At 40.9% G+C, this 22,185-nt stretch overlaps 1 protein-coding gene across 2 annotated transcripts; it reads left to right on the plus strand.

Annotated features, from left to right (window-relative positions):
- Positions 1–533: 533 nt before the first annotated feature.
- LOC116843749 (cadherin-23) lies at positions 534–21,985 on the plus strand. Of its 2 annotated transcripts, none has more exons than XM_032814470.1 (14): positions 534–889; positions 8,721–9,024; positions 9,436–9,707; positions 10,650–10,814; positions 11,062–11,500; positions 12,098–12,339; positions 13,200–13,724; positions 14,262–14,614; positions 14,884–15,098; positions 15,665–16,224; positions 16,781–17,089; positions 17,383–17,677; positions 18,252–19,896; positions 20,714–21,985. In XM_032814470.1, the coding sequence occupies exons 2-14, from the start codon at positions 8,727–8,729 to the stop codon at positions 20,922–20,924; spliced, it is 5,529 nt and encodes a 1,842-aa protein (XP_032670361.1). In that variant the 5' UTR covers positions 534–889; positions 8,721–8,726; the 3' UTR covers positions 20,925–21,985. The 2 variants fall into 2 exon arrangements, with proteins under 2 accessions (XP_032670361.1, XP_032670362.1); XM_032814471.1 differs by lacking the exon at positions 534–889 and adding an exon at positions 1,035–1,055.
- Positions 21,986–22,185: the final 200 nt, after the last annotated feature.

Below are 22,185 nucleotides of genomic sequence, written 5' to 3' on the forward strand. Positions count from 1 at the left end.
CGCAATTCTGATCGAAAGTGAATCGTTTTCGCGAGTCACGTACTCCTTTCAGGACCAAGTTCTCAATATTTCGAAACTGGTGACCCAAAATTATGAAGAAAACCAGCAATTTAATCTTCCTCTGTCTTTTTTTCTCTTTGTCTCAGAGCCAATTATGATCTTGGTCAAAGGCAGATCGCGAATTACATAGTCCCTTCATGACAAAGTTCTCGATACTTCGAACTAGTGGCCTAAAAATGTTAAAACCAGCGACTCAATCTCTTTCTGTTTCTCTTTCTCTCAGTGCCGATCGCGATCCTGATCGAAGGTGATTCGTGTGCGCGGGTTACGTAGTCCCTTCGGGACGACCCTTTGGAACTGGTGGCCGAAGGTCAGGTCGTACGGCTCTCCAGGTCCACCCGGCACCCCGAGAGAGCGGCAACGAAGAGAAAAAAGACTCGCCCCTCGGGTCGTAGTCATCGGTGGGGCTTTAACCGGCACGGACTATAGGCTCTCCTTACTCCGAGGCACGCTGGTTCTCTCTCTCTCCATACCTTCCACTCCCGCGGTGGAGGCCGCATACCTCCTTAGGATGCAGTGTAGACCTGTCCATTGGCTGGCAGACACCGGTTGGTTCTTTTCAGTCCGAAACGACGGACGCCGGTGAGACCGCGAGGATAGAGAGACACGGTCCTTTCCTCGGCTCTCTCTCTCTCTCTCCTCTTCGTCGTCCTTTTAGTTACCTTTTAGTTACCTGTCCGCATGTGCGTCATGCGGATCCGACGTGGTTTCGCGTTCGAGTGAATACGCGCATCGTGGTGGCGGGAATATAGCACGTGCGGTGTCGTGACACGATGAGGTGATAACGCGTTGTGCTTGCCAGCGCGGGATCTTGCAGTGACTTTGGAAGGTGAGTCCAGGTGTTGGAGATTGTGAGGCAAGATCCTGGTGTTCGCTGGTGGACGGTCATCGGCCGGATAGAAGATAATTACCGAAAACGTTGACCTGGATACTCGCCTGCCGCGTGGAGAGATCCGTTCGACGCGACGCGCAGGCTTTGTTGGACGGGGTCGATTGTGAGTCGGTTTGTTCCGGTTTGTCGTGAGCTCGGCGTGGCTGTTTTGGGGAAGGTTGATCGTCGATGATGAGGATCAATTTGTTCTGAATCGAGTTCAGTCTTAATTTGTTCACCTAATTTTTGAAAATCTTAATGGAGTCGCTGAAAAATATTTTTTGTCTTCATTGCTTCAAATTTTACTGCTTTAATACGATTGTCTCGATTTTTAAACGTTACCTGCCACCTTTATTTCGATTAGATTTGTTAATTAAACTCTGTACAATTATTAATAAGAATCAAAATTAAAAGTTTGATTATAACATTTAATTACATATAATTATTACAAATATACACATACATATACGTGTACATATGTATTATAATTATAATTATATTATTAATTTTTGCAGAGTATAATGTTAATCACACAGACTCTGCACAGTCATTTATAAATTGACTTCAAAATTAAAGTCGTATTTATAATATTTAATTACATATACAATTATAATATATATCATAATTATAATTATAAGTTATGATTTAACTATCGGGAAACTTGACGAGTGTTAAAATATTACTTCCAAGAGAAAACGTATATAGAGCGCACAAGGAGGAAAGAAGTAGAATCGTATTCAGGCACGCGAGCTAATCGAGGAATCGAGGTCGTCGATTGAGGATATCGTCTCGTCGACGATTTCCTGGCGCAACGGTATCATCGCGCTCCTCCTTTTGTGCGGTACCTGCGGAATGGTGACACTACAGTGACATTAGAGCCAGTCGGAGCTGTATATCCGGCCTTTGTGGTATCATAGGCATCGTTTGGAAGTCGCAAGTTAAATTAAGCTGCGATTGCGAACAACGGGAAGAATTGGAATCGCCTGGTCTGTGCGTTCCAGCATCTCGACGTGATTTCTCCGAACCAAATGCGTCACGATTAATCGACTGTCACGTGTCCTTGTGCCGTCACGTTGGCTGACATTCCCCTCGGATTTTTCAAGCCTGACGAACGCGCTCTCAAAAATTTCAACGAATTGTCGGAGCATCGATAAGCCCGGCGTAGTCATGCAAGTCCGAACCTCCCCGTTGTCTTTTTCGCCATTCCGCGAGAGGAAACCAGTTTCGACCGGTAGATTTGCGAGTCGGCGAAGTCCTGGTTACAAGGAACCGGTGTCAAGTTCGCCAAACAGGAAAAGCCGCGTGGGTGCATTTTTCTTGCGTCTGCGATCCACGCAATTATATATTTCCGTCAGTTATAGAGACGCAAACAATCCCCCAGATTGTCGAAATTGCTCCGGAAGGAGCGAGTGAACTGTCGGTTCTGTGAGCAAATTGCGAACTGTGTGGCAACGCGGAGGTAATGCCATTTCTTGATGTGGATTGATCCTTTCTCTCTCTCACACACACACACACACACACACACACACACACACACACACTCTCTGTAACAATAACAAAAAGCGAATCAAGATAACGCTTCCACGGCAATTTGCGATTTTGCTTGCGCGAGACGTTGCAGCCGCAAGTCACATCAAGGTCTATTCTTTTCAGCTAAACGGGTGTTGCAACTGGAACTTTGTTCCTTTTTGCCTTCAATGCTACATTATATACTTGTTTCATTATAAAGACCTGGTTGCCACCAACCGAGTGGTGAGCTAACTAACAGCTAAAACGCACGTCTGTTTTTGTTCATTTTGAAAACCGAGCTTACCACTTGGCTGGTAATACAACCGATTCTTACCGATAAAAGTACCTCGAAAAGTAATTTATAAGCCTTCTGGTTGGCGTATGAGCATATTTAGAAGCGCTTTTATTGATAAGAGAGAGTTTAAAATAAAGACCAAAAAATGCAACCTACACGAAAAAAAATATTTGGTTGAATTAACCAAATATCTGGTCGAATATGAACGATCCAGCAATTCCGATTGAAACCCAAATTCTGTTTAAGTTAACAAGATTTTTGGTAGACTAATCAAACATATCTGGTTATTTAACTAGACATGTTTGGTTAATCTACCAAAAATCTTGTTAACTTAAACAGAATTCGGGTTACTTCAATGGGAATTTCTGAATCGTTTATATTCGATCAGATATTTGATTAATTCAACCAAATCTTTTATTCCCGTGTAGTTTAGTCGAAAAAACGGATCTGTTAAAATCGCCTAGCCGGGAAGATCTGTGAAGATAATGGTACTCTTTTCTCAACCCCGTTTCTCTCTAACTGCCAATCCTCCGCAAAGGACCTCCTTTGATAAAAATTCGCGAAGATGAGGAAACACTCGACTTTCCAAAGATTTATTCATTTCGCAATTGGTGTCCTTTTCCGCGAAGCTAACTGATGAAAGTGAAGACCGACAAGAAGAAGATACGCACGCGGCAGGATATTCCTTTTCTCCGTCATTCATCCTGGCATCACTTGGTCACGCAGTGTCAAGATTCCAAGAGCGTAACGTAACGGCTGCCGGAGGAAGAGGGATGTAACGGTTTTTTTTCTTCCTCCCTCGCTTCTTCCCTCCCTCGGCCTCACACTCTTTCTATCCTTCTCAATCTTTCAACTTACCTGTCCCACTTGTACTCTCTCTTCTCCGTTCCCCTCTTTTCTTAGTTCTTAGAGTTGTTTCTAGAGTAGGTCCGACGAATTTGAATATTATCACCTACGTAGTCCCGATTGAATTCAGTTATTGGATTAACTTGATGTGGAAAGTGGAGTTCTCTAATTAATTAAATGAACGACTTGCAAACAGTCGTGTGATGCAGATTTCAAATTGAATTTAAAACATCTGACAATTGTGATGTAAAATTTCAATGTGATGAAAGATGTAATATTAATTATTACATTTATAGCAATCTGAATTTTAGTAACAGATGCTAACGAGTTTCGAATAATTGCTATGATTATTGTTAACTTTAGCACGTTGACTGTCATGGTAGTCACCAACAATTGTCACTGTAATAATATTGCCTCGTTTCACTAATTTATAAATAAAACGTAACCAACATATAAAAAATTAAATATATAGCCGATAGAAAATCAATAAAACGAGCATGAAATATATAAATATAGTAGATTGCATTTAGTTACTGCATTTTTGTTGACTCAAGTTCGAGTCAGTTAATAATCAATGAAAATCAGCCTGCCAGTCAATGTGTTAGTCTTCATTGTTTTTGTAACAAATTTTTGTAAAAAAATACATTACTAAAACATACTAATTATTGTTATTCGCGAATTGCATTTATTTACCGCATCTCTGGTGACTCAAACTTGAGTTGAGTCTTGAAATAATCCATGGAAATCAACTTGGCATTCGACGTGTTAATCTTCATCGTATCTCTCATAAAAAAGTGCTATTATTAAAAGATACTAATTACCGTTACATCACAAATTGCATTTATTTACCACATCTCTGGTGACTCAAGCTTGAGTTGAATATTGAAATAATCAGTGGAAATCAGCATGACAATCTACGTGTTAATCTTCGACATATTTCTTGTGAAAAATTGCTATTTAAAAAAAAAACTAATTACCATCATATCGCGAATTGCATTTATCTACCTCAGTGGTGACTCAAGTTTGAGTCGAGCATTGAAATAATCAGTAAGAATCAGTATGGGAATCTCAACGTGTTAATCTTCATTGTTTTCCTTGTGAGAGAACCACTAACCACTAACAGAAAACGAGAAATTGTCGTCACATCGCGAATTAAGGAACGCTCCTTTCATCGTTCGCATCATACCCTTCACATTCTCACAAATTTGCGCGTTCAAATCCCGCGACACGCAAATGCGCACGCAACAGTGATTCCGTTAGAGTGTCCCGTTACGACAAATTGATCTATCGTAGAAATTTATAGCGATCGCCAGGTAAACAACGATAATTTGACGCAGAGCAACACAACACGTCGTGGCGTAATCGCGACGATCTTCCGCGAAGGTCCATTTCCAAGCCCGGCTGCGTCACCGAGCCGCGTTTCTTTCCTTTTTTGCGCGCACGCCGCGCGGTCGGTGCCATCATCTAATCTCGCGGTATCATTTTATACTTGGCTGGCAGTAACGGTCGCTCCTCTGTTTAAGGTTCTGTACGTGTCGTAATCCTCGCGGAGAGCATTGCGCTCGCGGTGCACCGTCGCGTCACGGTTTCCGCGTCCCGCGTTAATTTGAGCGCGAAGAGGCACGGGGAAGCCGAGTTTACTTCGAGATAATGCGATCCCAATAACGAAGTAAGAGTCGCGATTACGAAATGGAGCGAACTGCCAGGCCGGCAGTCCTCAAATCTGCGCGAGCTGTCTCGTTCCACATTCGTCAATTAAGGATAATTGCCTTGCGCGGAGGAATGCCGGTTTTAGAGAACTGTAACCGCAGGCTTGCACTTTCATCGTGAGATGACGGAGAGACCAGAGTCTCGAGTAGAAATTAAATTTTGTGACTATAGTGTCACGAGATAGTATATTTGTGTTTGACATTTCTATTAATCAGTAACGTAATGCTCGCTTCTTCTGGTGGCCATATAAATAAGTTAGTGATTGTTATACAAGAGAAATTACTATGCTATGAGAAAAATTAAATAACTGATTATAACTTACTTTACTAAACATAAATTATAAATAAATAGTTATAATTATAAATTATCTAATTCCAAAATGTTATAATGGAAGTGTAATAGTTGGATTGCATTTTTTAGAATAGACAGTACCATTTACTTTATTATATTTGATATGTAATGACTAGACAACGACCAAACCACAAAACTGACTCTATATTTTAGTGAGTAATTAGTGAATAATCAGAACTTTGGATTTTAATTCCATTTTCTTTTCTTCAGTCATGAGTAAAAGTGCTAGAATGCAAGAAAAACAATAATGCTACTAAATAATAATGAGCTACTGACGAACTAGAGAATTGAATTGAATTTAATGATTATCACCCGAATTTAGAATCTGCATCAACATCCGCGACAACTTCCAATGAGAACTTCCAATGAGAAAATTCGCGCAAGACTAATAACGTGCTAATAACGAGCTAAAGAAATTTAATCTGATTCGTATTAGCTAGCTCCTAGTTTTGGAATCAGGTCTAGTTACATTTCTGCACGAAATGCGAATCATAAGAAGATCTCAGCCGACATTATAATGTGATTCAATAAAGCTATAATTAGAACTATCGCACGCGGAAGAAGATACATTCCAAAGACGGAAATTTCTCAGCGTTATCGCCATATATCTAACGATTATTATTCGAATCTGCGATCTGCATTAACATCCGCGAGAGAACTTTCAGTGAGAACTCGAAGGAAACTCGCGCGGATGCTCAGCCAACACAGACACGTGCCCGTAATCATCAGCACCGTCTTCGTATCCTTTCGGTGCGTTGTGCCACATGCACTATTATGCGCTCACTCGTGCGTGCTCGTTTCGCGTGTCGTATCCTCGCTGCAGGAGATTGCATTCTGCATCGCGCGTAACACGCGCTTCCTCCCGGCGCATAATGGGCCTTCTTCTTCGTTCGCGAACTACTCTTGGCGTACGAGCGACGAGGGAGATCCGCGGCCGCGAGTATCAGTGACCGTAAATTTTCTTCCTCCGCTCGATTGATAATTACATCTGCCGAGGACAATCCTCCCTGATCCGCGGCCGACGGGGAACGCGGAAGTCGAGGTCGCTCTACACGCACGAAGGCGTCGAGGAAATGCAGGGCCATTACCCCACGCCATGTCATTGTTGCTCTCGACGACGTCGCTCCTTCCTGGATCGTCTTATCTCCCCGGGGGATATTAACGATAAGGCCTCGCCGACTCGCCGATGTTGTTGCCCCGCGGATGCTGCGTGGGAACGCTAATTAAGGGGAACGAAAGAGGTCACGCTCACGTTGCTCTCTCGTTGTATCAATGTCAACTTCAGGTTAAGGAGGTTTCTTCGATTGTGTCTCTCTGTTGCTCTGATACTTTTATTTGTGACAAAAAAGAAAAATTAAATTAAAAATTCAAAGTTTTCAATAAGAATTTTTTCAAAGTTGACCAACTCTTTTTCTAACAAGACAAAGTTTGTAAGATAAAGTTTTATACGCTAAAGGATAGGGCCTTCCTTTCAAATATAAATTTATTTAATTACAGAAATTAGAAATCCAAAATTTTCAATAAAAGTTTATTTAAAATTGAGTAACTCCTTTTTTCTTTAAAGCTTTATTCGTTAAAGGTCCGACTTCCCCTTTAAATTTACTTAATTGAAGAAATTAAAAATTCCAAAATTTTTAGTAAGAATTTTTACAAGGTTAAACATCTTCTTTCCTAAGATAAAATTTTACACATAGAAAGTACAACTTTCTCTCTAATGTAAATTTGCTTAATTAAAGAAATTAAAAGTCCAATATTTTCGATAAGAATTTCTTCCAAGTTAAACAGCCGCTCCTCTAAAACAAAATTTCATAGAAGATACGATGTTTGACTCAAATGTAAATTGGTTTAATTAAAAAACTGTGTTATATTGTAACAACCATAACACAGGCTGTTTTCCCTCATGAAACACGATGCAGAATTAATTTTCTTACACGAACGCTCTTCAGATTTCCTTTGGGAATGCTGCATTGTGAGGTGAGAACGCGCGCCGCACTTTTCCGGCGTTTTCCGCGGCGTGCGATTCGATTTGATCACGTCGTTCTCGTATATAGATCGGTGCGCACGCACGCCTGAAATGGAATCCGATTTCTAACGGCGTTTCACCCGACGGAAAACGCATTCTGACGCCGGTCGACCGGCTGGCCAGCCTGCCGGCCGATTGCGGAGGCTGCGGAGTACCGGTCGCGGTTCGCCGTGACGCCGGACTTCGCTCCCAGAGCGACTAAAAGGAACAACGCTAGACGGTAGATAGTCGCGTTTGAGCGAAGACTAGAGCGACTTCGGACCACGTCGTATCCTGCTCACGCGATCGTCACTTCCTATCGCTATCACGCTCGTCTATATGCTCCGGCAGTAGCTTTTCGAGTAATGGTTCGACGAACTTTGCTGCGTCCGTTAACAGTCTCATAACGAGATTCTTGATAATAGACATTCTTTCATGATGGATATATTTCCGACTCGACAGTCACATTTCTATTTCTTCGTGCAGATTCAATTTTAATACCATATTTATAAGTTTCTTCTCTTATTTTCGGGCAGATTTTATTTCCTGATTTTCTATTTTAGTATGATATTTAGGTTATTTAAATAGAAATAATATTTATTTTTTATAATTCCATTATTTTTTCATTGGTTACACTAGGAGAAGAAATATATCTAAAAAATATAAAAAGATATTATTAACACATAATATATCTATATAGAAATAAAATAATATTATAATATAAAATTTATTTAACAAAGGTATTAATAATATATTTACTTTTACTAATATACGTGTTTTTACAAACAAAATATTTTTTAAATAAGAAAATATACATTTTCTTAAAACCCTCACCTTTTCACTACAGTAATTGTTTATTCAATTTAAATAAAGAAATTTAGATTTAAGTGAATATGTTATTAATTTTCATCGAATAAAAACTTTTTTATTTTTTAGATATTTTTTCTTTTAGTGTATGATAACATTCAATTCTTAAAGAGACATCTTTCTTTCTTTCTTCTCGATTGCGGCACTAGTTGTAAATTGAATTTATTTATTTTCTGCTAATTATTTGGTAAAGCGCGTGTCCATCGTAGGTGACGATGTGGACGATTTTACTGCTACTGGTCTCCACGTGGTCTTCGTCATGGGGTCAGGTGATAAACAGGGCGCCCCACTTCATTCAAGGCGGGGACATGGCCAGGTTGGCCGTGTCGGAAGGCACACCATCTGGTGCTCCTGTTTATACTCTTCAGGGAGAAGATCCCGAAGGCTCCAGACTGCATTACTCCATCAGTGGCGAGTACTTCACCGTGGACAGGGAGACTGGTGTTGTGATCCTGAGGAAAGCTCTGGATAGGGAAACGCAGGATCTTATCGAAGTCATCATTAGCATAACGGGTGAGATTTTTACAAATAAATTAATTTACGTTACACGGTTATTTAGTTTTTATTACACAATATTAATAACACATATATAATATAATTAAAAATATATTATATTTAATAATTATATTTTTAATATATATATATATAATTTATTATATCACATTACATATAATTTATTAATATCATTGTATTACTTATTTAATATGTGTTAAATGAGTAATACATTTTTAATTCGTACATATATATATTTATTAATACATATATTATATTTAATTTACACTTTAAATTCACATGACACGCGTTTTTTAAAGAAAATTACTTAAGAGCCAGGTTTACTTTGGTTATACAATTCGGTTATGAAATGTCTTTAATATTAATTAGATACATAAATTAAATTCCTTAAGGATTATTTGTTCTTTTCAGACGAAGGTATCGCCGGGTCGGAACCCAACACGGTGTCCCTTCGTCGTGAGATAGCTGTACTCGACGAGAACGACAATCCGCCGGTATACCATGGCCGGCCTTACGCGGCCAGAGTCCCGGAGAGCGCTCAGGTGGGAGGCTTGCTGCTTCCTTCGGGCACGATCACGATCACCGATCGGGACGGTGGCGTAAACGCCGACGTGCATGTGCAATGCGTTGCGGCGTCGCGGGACGACGACGTCTGCGAGGTCTTCGACGTTTCCACCGAGAAAGTAATTGATTCATCAGTATTGTAGACTGCAATTTAATCAATAAGAAATCAACAAAGCCAATAAGAGCCCATGCAAGATCAAATTTGCGAAACCTACGCTCGATCATTAAAAAAGAGAGTATTAAAATTGAAAAATAACAAATGGATCATTAAAAATGTCATGTTTTAGTTTTGAATATTCTTTGAGAATTTCTGCCTTTCATACTGGTGGTATGTCCTTAGTCTGAAAATTCTAGTTTTTATTTCTGAGTTTTTTTTTCTTTAAAGAAGATGGAAATGGCGACTCTTAGGGTCGTATTAATAATTATCGCCTGAAATTTATCTCATGTGAGAATTTTTATTTTGCTCAAATTCTTATTCTCCTTTCTTATTCAAATTCTTATTCAGAATTAGATCTAAGTTTTTTCTCTTAATTATGATATAAGCGATTATATTCGTTTAATCGCGATTCAACTGAAAAACTCTCGTTTAATTCTGAATTCAAATCTGAATATTTCACTTGAGAAGAAATAACTTTTCAAGTAATAACTATTTGTGCCAGTTTTAGATCCATATTTATAGTTGTTATTTGAAATTTGTCTTACGTGAGATCCTCAGATCTGAATTTAGAATTAGATTCGAGTTTTATATTTGAATCATATAATTCATCCGACATTATAATTGCGATTCAGCTGAAAAACTCACACCTAACTTTAAATCTGAGTATCGCTGTCAAGTAACAACCTAGAAGTCCTTTTAATGCTCGAGTTTTTACTTCATTTTAATGATTGAATAGCTTTTGCAAATTAGATTTTGCTCCTATTGGATTTTTTTGTTTCCTTTTGTTGATTGTGCATCCGAGAACTTTAATACTTTATTCGCAATTTAGTCGCTAATGTAATTCCAGGAAGTGATTCTTTTATTCCGGAAAGGAAATTAACGAGAGTACTAATGTCGCTTCCAGCTCGCCGAGGGGAGATACGATGTGCAGATTACGCTGGCGAAACCGTTGGATTACGAGAGGAGAAATTCGTACTTGATCAATCTGCTGGCGGTGGACGGAGCCAGCGACCCGCTGAAGCGGCTGCAGGCCCGAGCAACCGTTGCTGTCGACGTCCTCGATGTTCAGGTAAGTAGGTCGCGAACGTCGCTCAAGTAACATAGCCGGCGGTGGCCTCATATTGGATAATAACATCGTTTGCGATAAAATTAGCGGGGAATCGTCCTCGATTATTCAATCATTGCCTGTCAACGCCAGCGCCGTCAAATAAGACTTCGTCGAGTCCGCGAGTTACGCTTAGGGTCTGTAATCGCGCTGATGAGTGAACGTGGCTTGTAATTTTATCATCTGTGTCACGTTCTTCTTTTTCACTCAGGATCAGCCACCCGTTTTCCTGAATGCGCCCTACAGCGCGGCGCTTCCGGAAAACACCGCAGCTAGTCACACGGTCCTGATGGTGCGAGCGCGCGACGGTGACACCGGCGAGCCGAGGAACCTGTTGCTGACGTTGGAGGACGAGGACGTAGGCCACTTCGACCTCGTGATGTCCCGCGACGGCGATGTCACGGTCGGCCGGTTGGTCACGACCAACATATCCCTGGATCGTGAGGACCCCAGGATACTGCAGAACGGCGGCATTTACACCTTCCAAGTCAGAGCCACCGAGTTGATCAACAATGAGATTCCGGCTGACTCCGCGACGTCGGTCGTGACAATCGTAGTCACGGACGTGGACGATCTCGTGCCGGTATTCAACGAGGATTTCTTCAGCATCAAGATCTCCGAGGATATTGGAAAGGACACTCCACTACCAGGTCGTTTAGTAGATCAGTCGTATTGTCTACTTATAACGTTAACGGCCGATTTTTCAGTAGTAACTTAAATTCAGATTTCAGTTTAAACTTTGTTCTAACAATGCGACAGTCGATGTGTTTGAATAGAGTTTAAATTTATTTTTAACGCGGAAAAATATCTAGTTGGCCCACGCATAAATCTGATTACGGCAATCAGATTCAGTATCGAATCAGAGTTCAGATTAAAGAGATTAAATTTAAGTTTAAACTACTATTGAAAAATCGGTCTTAAATAACATATTTAATTATTTTTAAATAATTTTTTATCGAATTCTTATGTAAAAAATTCAGACATCCTTACATGGTAAGAAATAACTGAGTATTTTTGTATTTTTAATTTTTTAAAGAAAGCAAGAGACTTTTTAAATTGATGAATAGACAGAATTTTCTATCTTGACGATTTTAATATTAACTCTCTTTCTCTCTTATTCTTAATAATCGTTTATAAGACTTTGGCAGACATGAAATTTGCGATTATTTAGCTATGTACCTTCCATTGTCCGCGTCTCTTCTACGATTCAAGGAGATCCTCCGTCTAACGACATCATGATTAAGCAGGTCTGAATATGATTGTAAGCGACGGTGACGTGGGCGACAATGCGAAGTATTTCCTGGCACTGCGAGATGTGCCGAGGTATCCTGGAATTAGCAAGGCATTCACTGTCAGTCCTGAAGAGGCTCAGGGTCGTATGCCGGTTGTGATCAAGGCTAAGGACGTCAACGTTCTCGACTACGACGTGGACGATCCCGCAAAGAGGGAACTCGAGTTCGAGGTCGTCGCGGTGGTGGCGAATAGAGTGGTTAGTTTTAAACAAATTTTTCTAACATTTCTCAATTAATTATACAGAATCTGCTTAATCGTCACATACGAGTTAACTCGTAGTTTGCGTGCAAAAAGAATCTTCTGCTCCATATGTCAACTATGAGTTAAATCGCAATCAAAATCGTTACTTGAATTATATATGACTGTGATAAGGAGATATGTAGTTAAAAAGATAATTAATAATTAGACAAAATTAATAAATTATATAACTGTGTTAAAAAGATATATACACGGAGAAAATATATTATAGTTCTTTTTCATATAAATTCTTTCCAATCTTACTAACAGAATAGGAATAGTCTGTCAGTAAGGTGCCAAGGGACATAGTAAATTTCGTTAAGAGCAAGTTTTTTTAGCAAATTTTAGCAATTCTTTTAATAGCACATTTCAGTTTCTAAAATATAAACAGCACATATGAAATAAAAGAATAATAAATTGCTGCACACGGAAAAAACAGTTTTGTGACGCAACCGAATTTTCAATTGCTGAGGGACCAGACGAAAACTCGGTTGTAGGAACAGAAAAATTCCTTTATGAGGCTTCTGTATAGTCAATTGTTCTCAGTTGTCTCAACCGAATTGAATATCCAGACGAATATTTTCGGTTGCAACAACAGAAATATTAGTTTTCACAACAGAGATATCGTTTCTGATCACCAAATTTTCAGTTGGTCCCTATTTGGTTGCACCAAGTGAAATTTTTTTTGCGTTGCAGAATATCGATCTCTGTTGTAAAATTCAATAGCAATTTTTATTATAAATTTCTTTCCGTGTGAATACAAAGGTCCTTAACTGTTAAGGAGAAATCGTCTTAAGATCTACGTACTCTATGCTGCAGGTGGCCGTCTCCAGAGTGCACATCCAGCTGTTGGATGCCAACGACCACAGTCCCGAGTTCTCACAGTCGGTGTACAAATTGTCAGTGACGGAAGACGCGGAACCTGGCACTCGTTTCGGCGACGTTTACGCGAGGGATTACGACAGCGGCTCCTTCGGCAAGTTGACGTACACGCTACGTGGTTTCGGCGCGGACAAGTTCAGCACCGATCCGCAGGTCGGTGGCATATCCGTGGCGAAGAAACTGGACTACGAGACGCAGAAGTCCTACTCATTGACGATGGAGGCGAGGGACGGCGGCGGCCGAGTCTCCGCCGTTAATATCCTCATCGAGCTGGACGACGTCAACGACAACCAGCCGGTGTTCGAGCAGGCGGAGTACTCCAGGACAATTCGCGAAGGCGCTACCAGCTTCGATCCGCAACTATTCGTCAGGGCGACTGACGTCGATGGGCCGACTCAGGGAAACGGAAGAGTTCTCTATTCGATCAGCAGACACAACAGCATGACGGACGACGTCTTCAAGGTCTGTAGTTGAAACGTCTTTGCATTTCCTTCAGGTTGACAGCTTCAGGTTAACCAGGTTGAATACTATTAAAAAAATGTTGTAGAAATAAGAAAATTACTATCAATTACAATATCGTGGTAAAATTGTTTATATTATATTTGATATTATATTTTATATATTTTGATATATTATCTTTTCACTTTTAAATGAGATTGCCTGTATTATATATATAAATATTTTATATATTTCATTTGAATATTTATCTTTTTATTTCGGCGAGAGATCAAGAGAATAAATAATTATTGAGGCTTCGTTGATGTACGATCAAAATAATTTAATAAAGGACCAATAAGAATCTGCGCATATGCATTTGATATATATATAATAAAATATAGTGTTGCTACAAATATCCATATTTTAATCAGGATATATATTTATAAAATTGATTTATAAAATTGAAGAGAGAAATGGTGTATCTATGTGTTCGCGTTTTAAACAAGAAAATATTATTATAAGACTGTACTGACAATCAAAATAATTTAACAAACTCTGCAGGTCAATTCGGTCTCGGGTGAAGTAACCATGTCGAAGCCAGTTCGCTCCGGTGATACTGAGAGAGGCATTTACGAATTGATAATCCGTGCTACGGACACTGGCACACCGCCATTGTACTCCGAGGCGAAGGTTCTCGTTCGCGTTGGAGTGCCGGGTAACCAGAAACCCATCTTCCGAGGAAACTACAAGTCGAACTTGCCGGGTCCCAGTACTTATCGGGCGAGGCTCTTGGAGAACGCCGCTCCTGGAACGGAAGTTATTCGGGTGGTCGCCAATGATCCCGACGGCAGAGACAATCTGCTCCAATATTACATCGCGTCTGGGTCCAAGGACAACTTTGTCATTGACTCCAGGTGCGATATTGATAAACCTAACAAAAAAACTATTATACGAATTTGTAAATTAAAAAAAATTGTTCTATCTGCTATAAGTTCTTTTTAGCCCTTTCAAGCTTTACTTTTATACTTTTCTCTGATTTTTTACTTTTCTTCAGATTTCCTCAAATTAAGAAATTTCTTGAATTTTTCTTTCCAAAATTTGATAGTAGAAATATAATGTAGAATATAATGAGTAAAGATTAATGTAATTATTAGATAAGTAATGAAATTTTTTCTTCTTATAGCTCGGGCATCATAACTGTGTCACCTGATGCTCGCTTGGACCTGGAGACCGGCGGTGACAAGTACGAGGTGATCGTGTACGCCGTTGATTCTGGCACACCCGTCAAAGAAACTGCCACTACTACCGTCACAGTGAACATTATAGACGTGAATAATAAGCCACCGACTTTCAATGAGTCCACGTATCAGATTTACGTTTCGGAACGTGCAGCTATTGGTACGTTTCTAGCCAAATGAAAATACCAAATAAAAATCAACTTTCAGAAAAATTCCATATTCAACTAACAAACGTTATCTTGAAAATTATCGATAAGCAAATTGATAGCAGAGTGCGCGCAGATTGACAGCAAATTTGATCAGAATTCCAAACCAAAACCACAGCCATCTGTGTCCGCATTCAGTTCGTGTTTTGACGTTAAAGTCTGCTGATAGGCAATGCGAACAGATTGACAGCAGAAATCATGCAGATCCTATTGCGCAGCAAGGTCTGTTCGGTTTCTGCTGTCTGCCGTCAGATCGTTACAGATTCTGCTCGGTTTCTGCCGCCAATCTGCTCGGATTGTCTGTCAGCAGGCTCTGTCACTTTTCTGCCGATAGTTTGGCAACATAATCTGATATAACAAATTCTGTGTTGGATTTGTTGCCTTTCTGTTATCCAAAATTTGTAGCAGGCTCTGTTCAACATCTATTTACGTAGGTTTGACTATTTGAAATTGTTGTTTTCAAATAGTAGTTTGGCTACTTTTGACGAAATGTATTCTATGAAAGATATTTCGCTCGTAGGCGAACCTGTTTTGAAAGTGATAGCAACTGATCCCGACGCGGACGCCTATCTTGAATACTCTCTGGTGGAACCGATACGAGCTGTTGACAAGACCGGCGTGGCATTGAAAAGCACTGCCTCTTATGATTATAAGACTGCTTTTCGCATCAATTCTACAAGCGGCTTAATTACCGTGAACCAGGTGCTGGATTATCAAGTGGCCGCCGTCGTGATATTAACTGTGCAGGCGCAGGACTTGAACGCCTTCGTCAATAAGGACGAGCAAGTGGCGAAGGTGGAGGTGACAATTTACATTCAAGCCTACAGCGACGACAATCCGGCGTTCACCAATCCTGGGTGGTCAGCGAACAATCCGACGATCAGAGTTACGGTTCCGGAGGAGCAGCCGTTGGGCACCACGCTGTTGATGCTGTCGGCGAAAGAGCCGGTAACGGGATACTCGATCCAGAGGTTCGAGCTGGTGAGAGAGGACGACGACGAAGGCTACGTCAACGTCGGTGTTCAAAGCGGCAACGTAGTGCTGAACAAGAGGCTGGATTACGAAGCGTTGAATCAGAAGGTAGTGAGACATTCTCCCTGATAAAATATACCAGAATTAAAATATCTTAAAGAATTAAAAAGTATGTACAAGGTGCTTGACAGCATCCGTATCAAAGCTAATATATCTCTCGAATAGATCAGGATAAGTTACAGGATCTGTCAAACACCCTGTAAGTGCAATATAATACATGTTGTATGTAACAATTATATTGTTAAGTAGGATATTACACTAAGAGAAATTACCCGTTAAAAAATTAACAAATGAATATTCCCAATTAAATTCCGATCAATTTTTATATTTGATCAGGATATCTGATTAAATTTTATCATTTCCGATCATAATGGTATTTCATCAGATAAACCGATAAAAAAATTATAAAGTAATATTTTTCATCGGATACAAAAATTCATTAGTATTTTGATCGGAAATATTTATTTGTTAATTTTTTATCTGATAATTTCTCTCAGCGTATAACATTGATGTGATATTATTGTAACCTAATGTTCACTACTATAATAATATAGTATTATGATACGTTTTCAGTTTATTACTATAATATTGTGTTTGTTTTCAGTTTATTCGCTTCAAAGTGCGAGCGCTTGCCAGGGACTATGATATAACGCGAAAGATGTCGGAGGCCAACGTGATCGTCGAGATTCAGGATACCAACGACAACAGTCCGATCTTCAATCAGAAGGACTACAAGATTTCCGTGTTGGAGTCGGCGAAGTCCTCGAAGATCGTACTGAATGTGATAGCGACTGATATGGACAGCTCCAGTACCGAAGAAGAGATCAAAAGAGGATACGGCGAAGTACGATACTCTCTGACTGGCGAGAATGCGAATCTGTTCGAGGTGGACCCCATAATGGGCAACATCCAGGTGAAATAAAAATCTCTCAATGTTATAATTTTCAATTTTATGTCTTAAACTGCAACATTGGAAAAATGCCACAGTTTCAAATATATATCTTAGAAATGTTTGAAATATTTCATAACTTATTAAACATATCCTAATTTAATTTCTAGATTAAGAACTAACAAGTCACAAATTAATGCGAAGCAGTATAATAATTTTAACAATATTTAAAAGATACTATTACATTTTAGATGTCTCTTAGACGATCTTTGCGTTCTCATTTTGTCAGAATAATTAACGAAATAAATGTTCCATAGATTGCCGCAAACACGACTCTCGACAGAGAGAGGCAGTCGGTCCTGCGTTTCTACGTCGTGGCGTCGGACGTGCCGCAAGGTGGAGCCGAACAACGAAGCAGTCGAGTTCTGGTGACAGTCGACGTCATCGACGTTAATGACAACGAGCCCAGCTTCGAGCAGGAATCCTACACGGCGGTGATCCCTGAAAACGCGCCGGTGGGAATCAGCGTGGTGAACATCACCGCTACTGATCCCGACGAAGGCGAAGGCGGGACGATCCACTATGAGATTGTCGACGAGGGTGAAGCTAACGGTAAGTCGCGAATAGACGAAGGACAGACGAGATATTTCGTACAATAAGGACAAGCTGACTTGAAATTTTAACCCTAATTTCGACTTAAACTTTCTAACATCTGTATATTTTGAAAAATTAGTGTACGTTTGATGTATGAAAACTAAAATCTTACTTAACACCTCTAAATAACAGAAAATGCACAAAATGCTATTTGTAGATCTCAAAGAGCTACAAGTGTAAAGTACGTAGGTTAAATAGAATCAAAAGAGATTTATGTAGGCTTCAGAATATTAAAATAGGTGTTAAATATTGAAAAATAGGTGTTAAATAAGTCTAAACTTATTTCTACTAGAGTGGACAAAATGATACTTTTTTTTTAAATACAAAATGCAGAAGTGAGAAAAGTAAACGTTTGTTTACTTTTTTAGTTCCATTCAACGTTAAATATAAAATGCATCGTTACAAAATTGAGTATAATTTTTATAAGAAATTAAAAACCAATTATTTTGATTTTCTCTAAAACAAGTAAAACGCTTTGTATGTTTCGCAAAGAAACTCAGAATGTTCACTGCGTGGTTATTATTTCTCTCAGGGCTGTTCAAAATAAATCACACGACTGGCGAGATCTACTCGGCGCGAGCATTGACGGGCAAAGGGAGGACTGAGCCCTACAACATGCGAGTGCGAGCGCAAGACAACGGCGAGCCGGTCTTGTTCTCAGACGTGGATCTGATCTTGTACATCGGCGACGTAGTGAGCAACGACGGCGTGCCGCTGTTCATCCGGCCGACGTTGGAAGAGGTGGCCTACATCTCCGAGAACTCCACCGTCGGCAGCCCGGTGTTCCAAGTGGTAGCGTCCGATCCCGACGACCCGAACCTGCCGAATGGCAGGATCACCTTCCGCTTTCTGGAGGACGGTAATTTTGGCAAAGACGCGAGCGCCTTCAGGATCAACGGCGAGACCGGCTTGATCAGCACCCGCAAGCTGCTCGATCGCGAGGCCAAGGACAGCTACACGCTGATCCTGGTGGCGCAGGACCTCGGCGACCCGCCGCAGCAGGCCACCAGAGTGCTGCAGGTGATCGTAAACGACATTGACGACCACAAGCCGCACTTCAAAAGGAGCCTGGACAGTCCGCCGATCGAGCTGAGCGTGCTGGAGGAGACGCCGCTGGGTACGAAGGTCGGCGTGATCGAGGCGATCGATGAGGACATCGGCGAGAACGGAATGATCGACTACGAGATCGTGTACGGGAACGAGGCGAGGTTGTTTTCGGTGCAGCGGCTCGAGAACAACTCCGCCGTCATCAGGTCGAACGGCCGTCTGGATCGAGAAACCGCGGAGTCCCACTTGCTGACCGTCAAGTGCTTCAAGTACACCTCGAGGCGAATGGACATAGTGCCGAAACCGTACAACAGACAGGATCCCTCGGAGAGACAAGTGCTCGTCAGGGTGTTGGACGTCGATGACAACAAGCCACGCTTCAAGAAGGACAACGTGACTCTGGGGGTTCGTTTGAACGTGCCTATCGACACCAGCTTGATTACTCTGGAGGCCGACGATATCGACTCCAGCGCGTTACCCATCAACTACAACATGAGCAAGGTCTCCTTCACGTCCTTGGTAGATTCGTCCATGTCGCAGAAGGAGATCCCGTCGCAGTTGTCCTTGAACGTGCGCACCGGCGAGCTCAGGACGACCGGCTCGATGGCGGGCTACGCGGACGGCTTCATGGAGATGATCGTGTCGGCGAACAACTCGGCGACGCCGGGCCGAGAGACGAACATCACCGTGAGAATCTTCTTGCTGCGCGATCGCGACATGCTGAAGTTCGTGTTCTCGAAGCCGCCGGTCGAGGTGAGGAAGACGCTGGAGGACTTCGAGAGGGCGGTCCAGCAGGCACTCTCGCTTCCCATCAGCGTCAACGTCTACGACACGCAGTTCTACTCCAAGGAGGACAACTCCTTGGACTTTTCGTCCACCAGCTCGTGCTTCCAGATGGTCGGCAAGGAGTCCTACGACTTGGACGAGATGAGAGTGCTGTTGACCGACCCGAAGAACGAGGAGCTGAAGAAGGTGTACAGCGCGTACCATGTAGAGAAGGTGCAGCACTGCGCCGCGTTGGTAGCGCGTGCTGACGCCTCCATGACACAGATGTGGGTCCTGGCGATCGCCGTCCTCGTCGGGATCGCCACCATCGTCTCCAGCTGCGCGCTGTGCTGCATGCACGCAAAGTAAGCGATGAATCTGATTGTGCACAGAGATCTTTAGTCAAGTTGTCAGAGAAAATTGTTGTCTCTCTGCAGAACAAATAATATAATTCCTAGGGTTTAATCATGCCACACACATACCACTGAGATCATATCATACATAACTTATTATAATCCTATAACATCACTTTTTATAAACTAAATATCTGGCTGTGGGATTAATGTAGTTAGAGCCATGGGATAAATTTCTAGTCGGGTTATATACATGGAAAAGAAGTTTGGTTGAATCACTCAATTTCTGGTAAAATACGAATGAGAAATTTTGTTTGAAGTTACCAGAATTCAGTCGAGATTTCTCATTAACTTAAACAGCATTCTGGTATTTCTAAACCGTTCATACTTCACCAGAAATTGTTTTATTCAACCAAACTTTTACTTCCGTGAAAATGTATAATTTATGATGTAATGTGATAAATGAATATCCAAAATAATTTCATTTCTTGGGAATTACGACTTATCTCGACTTATACGACTTTTTTTATTTGTCGAATCCTGGATATTTGTTTTATAATATTATAAAAAGCTACATAATATTTGACTATGACTATGACTTGTAATCCAATTGAAAATTTGTCTTTGTCCTCTCGTTAGTCCTCTCGTTATCTTTGTCAGTAGCCATAATTATTTTTTTCTCTTCGTCGCTTAAAACACACTTGGCAGCGAGCGCGTTAAGGTCGTTTGCGCGCTCGAGACCCACTTTTTCACGGCACGGACCGCACAGATGCCGTTTAGAAAGGAGGTCGGAACGAAAATGTTGCAAGATCTGTGTTTCTCTTTACAGGTATAAACGGCAGGTAAAGCATGCGCGTTTGCGCGATCAACCGCGACCGCCACTCAGTTACGTGTCTTCCGGCCCAGCAATGGTCAGTGCTGGGTCTCACACGACTCTGGGTCCCGGTACAATGGTGACACTGGGCCCGCACGAGGGCCCGTACGAATGGGGAGCCGAGACGACGCTTTATCATCCAAGCACGCTGGGCTCCAGAACGTAGAACGGGATGTAGAAAGATCTGCGGATCTATGAGCTACGTCGACTCTTCTTTAACGAAAATTCGTATGAGAAATTGAGAAAAAATTAATGATTGAACGATTGTGTTGCAACGAAGTTTTATGTAGGGTTCAACTCGCTCGTTGCTTCTCTCGAGATGTCCATTGTCAAAAGTAATGAGAAAGGATGAAATTGCTGATGGAAGAAAATCGACCAGAGACTTTCTGAGACGCGGTACCCTGACAGAGTTCTCTTTGAACCCAGTGAATCTTGAAGACAACCAGTGCTCTCTGATATTAAGAGGTTGTATCGGGAGATACAACAGAACTGTCAACAGAACTGTGTAATTTATGAACTTGCAGTTGGGGAACGAAGCGAATCGATGGTGCTATATTTGTAATATAAAAAGTGCCGTGCTGTTATAGATGGGAGATATATGAGACGTATGCGATGCGGAAGCTTGTGAAGTTTCCAAGGCTCACGTCAAAATCTATGAGGGACGCTTCCAGACTTGTCCTTATAAGAGACGTTTAGATAGCCAGTCCCGTTGATGACGCGCGTGTAATTGTTCTCACGTACGTCATCGCTCGATGTAAACAAGATCTCGCTTTCTACCTGCCATTCAGGCCGTCAAGGCACGAATGGCTTAGCTCACATGTCTCGGATCATCTTGATTTGATGGATGAAATTTCACGAACTTCCGCGTAGGCTGATGAAGCAATACACGGTTTGTAAAGTACAACTGTGTTCTTGTAAGTAATTTTTTATAGATTTACTAACCGCGAGATTGTATATTTTATTTAGACGACGGTTCTGCGGTGTTATTATTGAACAAAAAACCGCACGCGCAATTGTGTTGTAATATAATACCGTATTTAGGACGAAATAAAAAATTGTACATTTCATCGTATTTATAAACGACAATATATGTATATCTATAAGTGTGTCGTGTAATTTAGTTTAGTCTTTTTTTGGAGATTTTTTATGTATATATTACATAGAAATTATTTTTCGAATGAATCATCCAGGTAAGTATATGTGCCAATAAAACTATAAATTGCATAATTACCATTAACATTTCTCTCTCTCTCTTTTACACTTTCAAATACTTTCAATCATTCCAGGTTTCTTAAAGCTTTACATAACGGGGAAGAAACTCTCACGGAAAATATTGTTTTTTAATTATCTAGTTTAAAAAATCCGATAAAGATTGGTGGAAATATATACAAATTTTATTCAACATATGATTTTCTTTAGAGATTTAT

The sequence above is a fragment of the Odontomachus brunneus genome, unplaced genomic scaffold, assembly GCF_010583005.1.
Source record: "Odontomachus brunneus isolate Ranch 3 - 2012 unplaced genomic scaffold, Obru_v1 Obru_scaffold_035, whole genome shotgun sequence".
Classification (NCBI taxonomy): Eukaryota; Metazoa; Arthropoda; class Insecta; order Hymenoptera; family Formicidae; genus Odontomachus; species Odontomachus brunneus.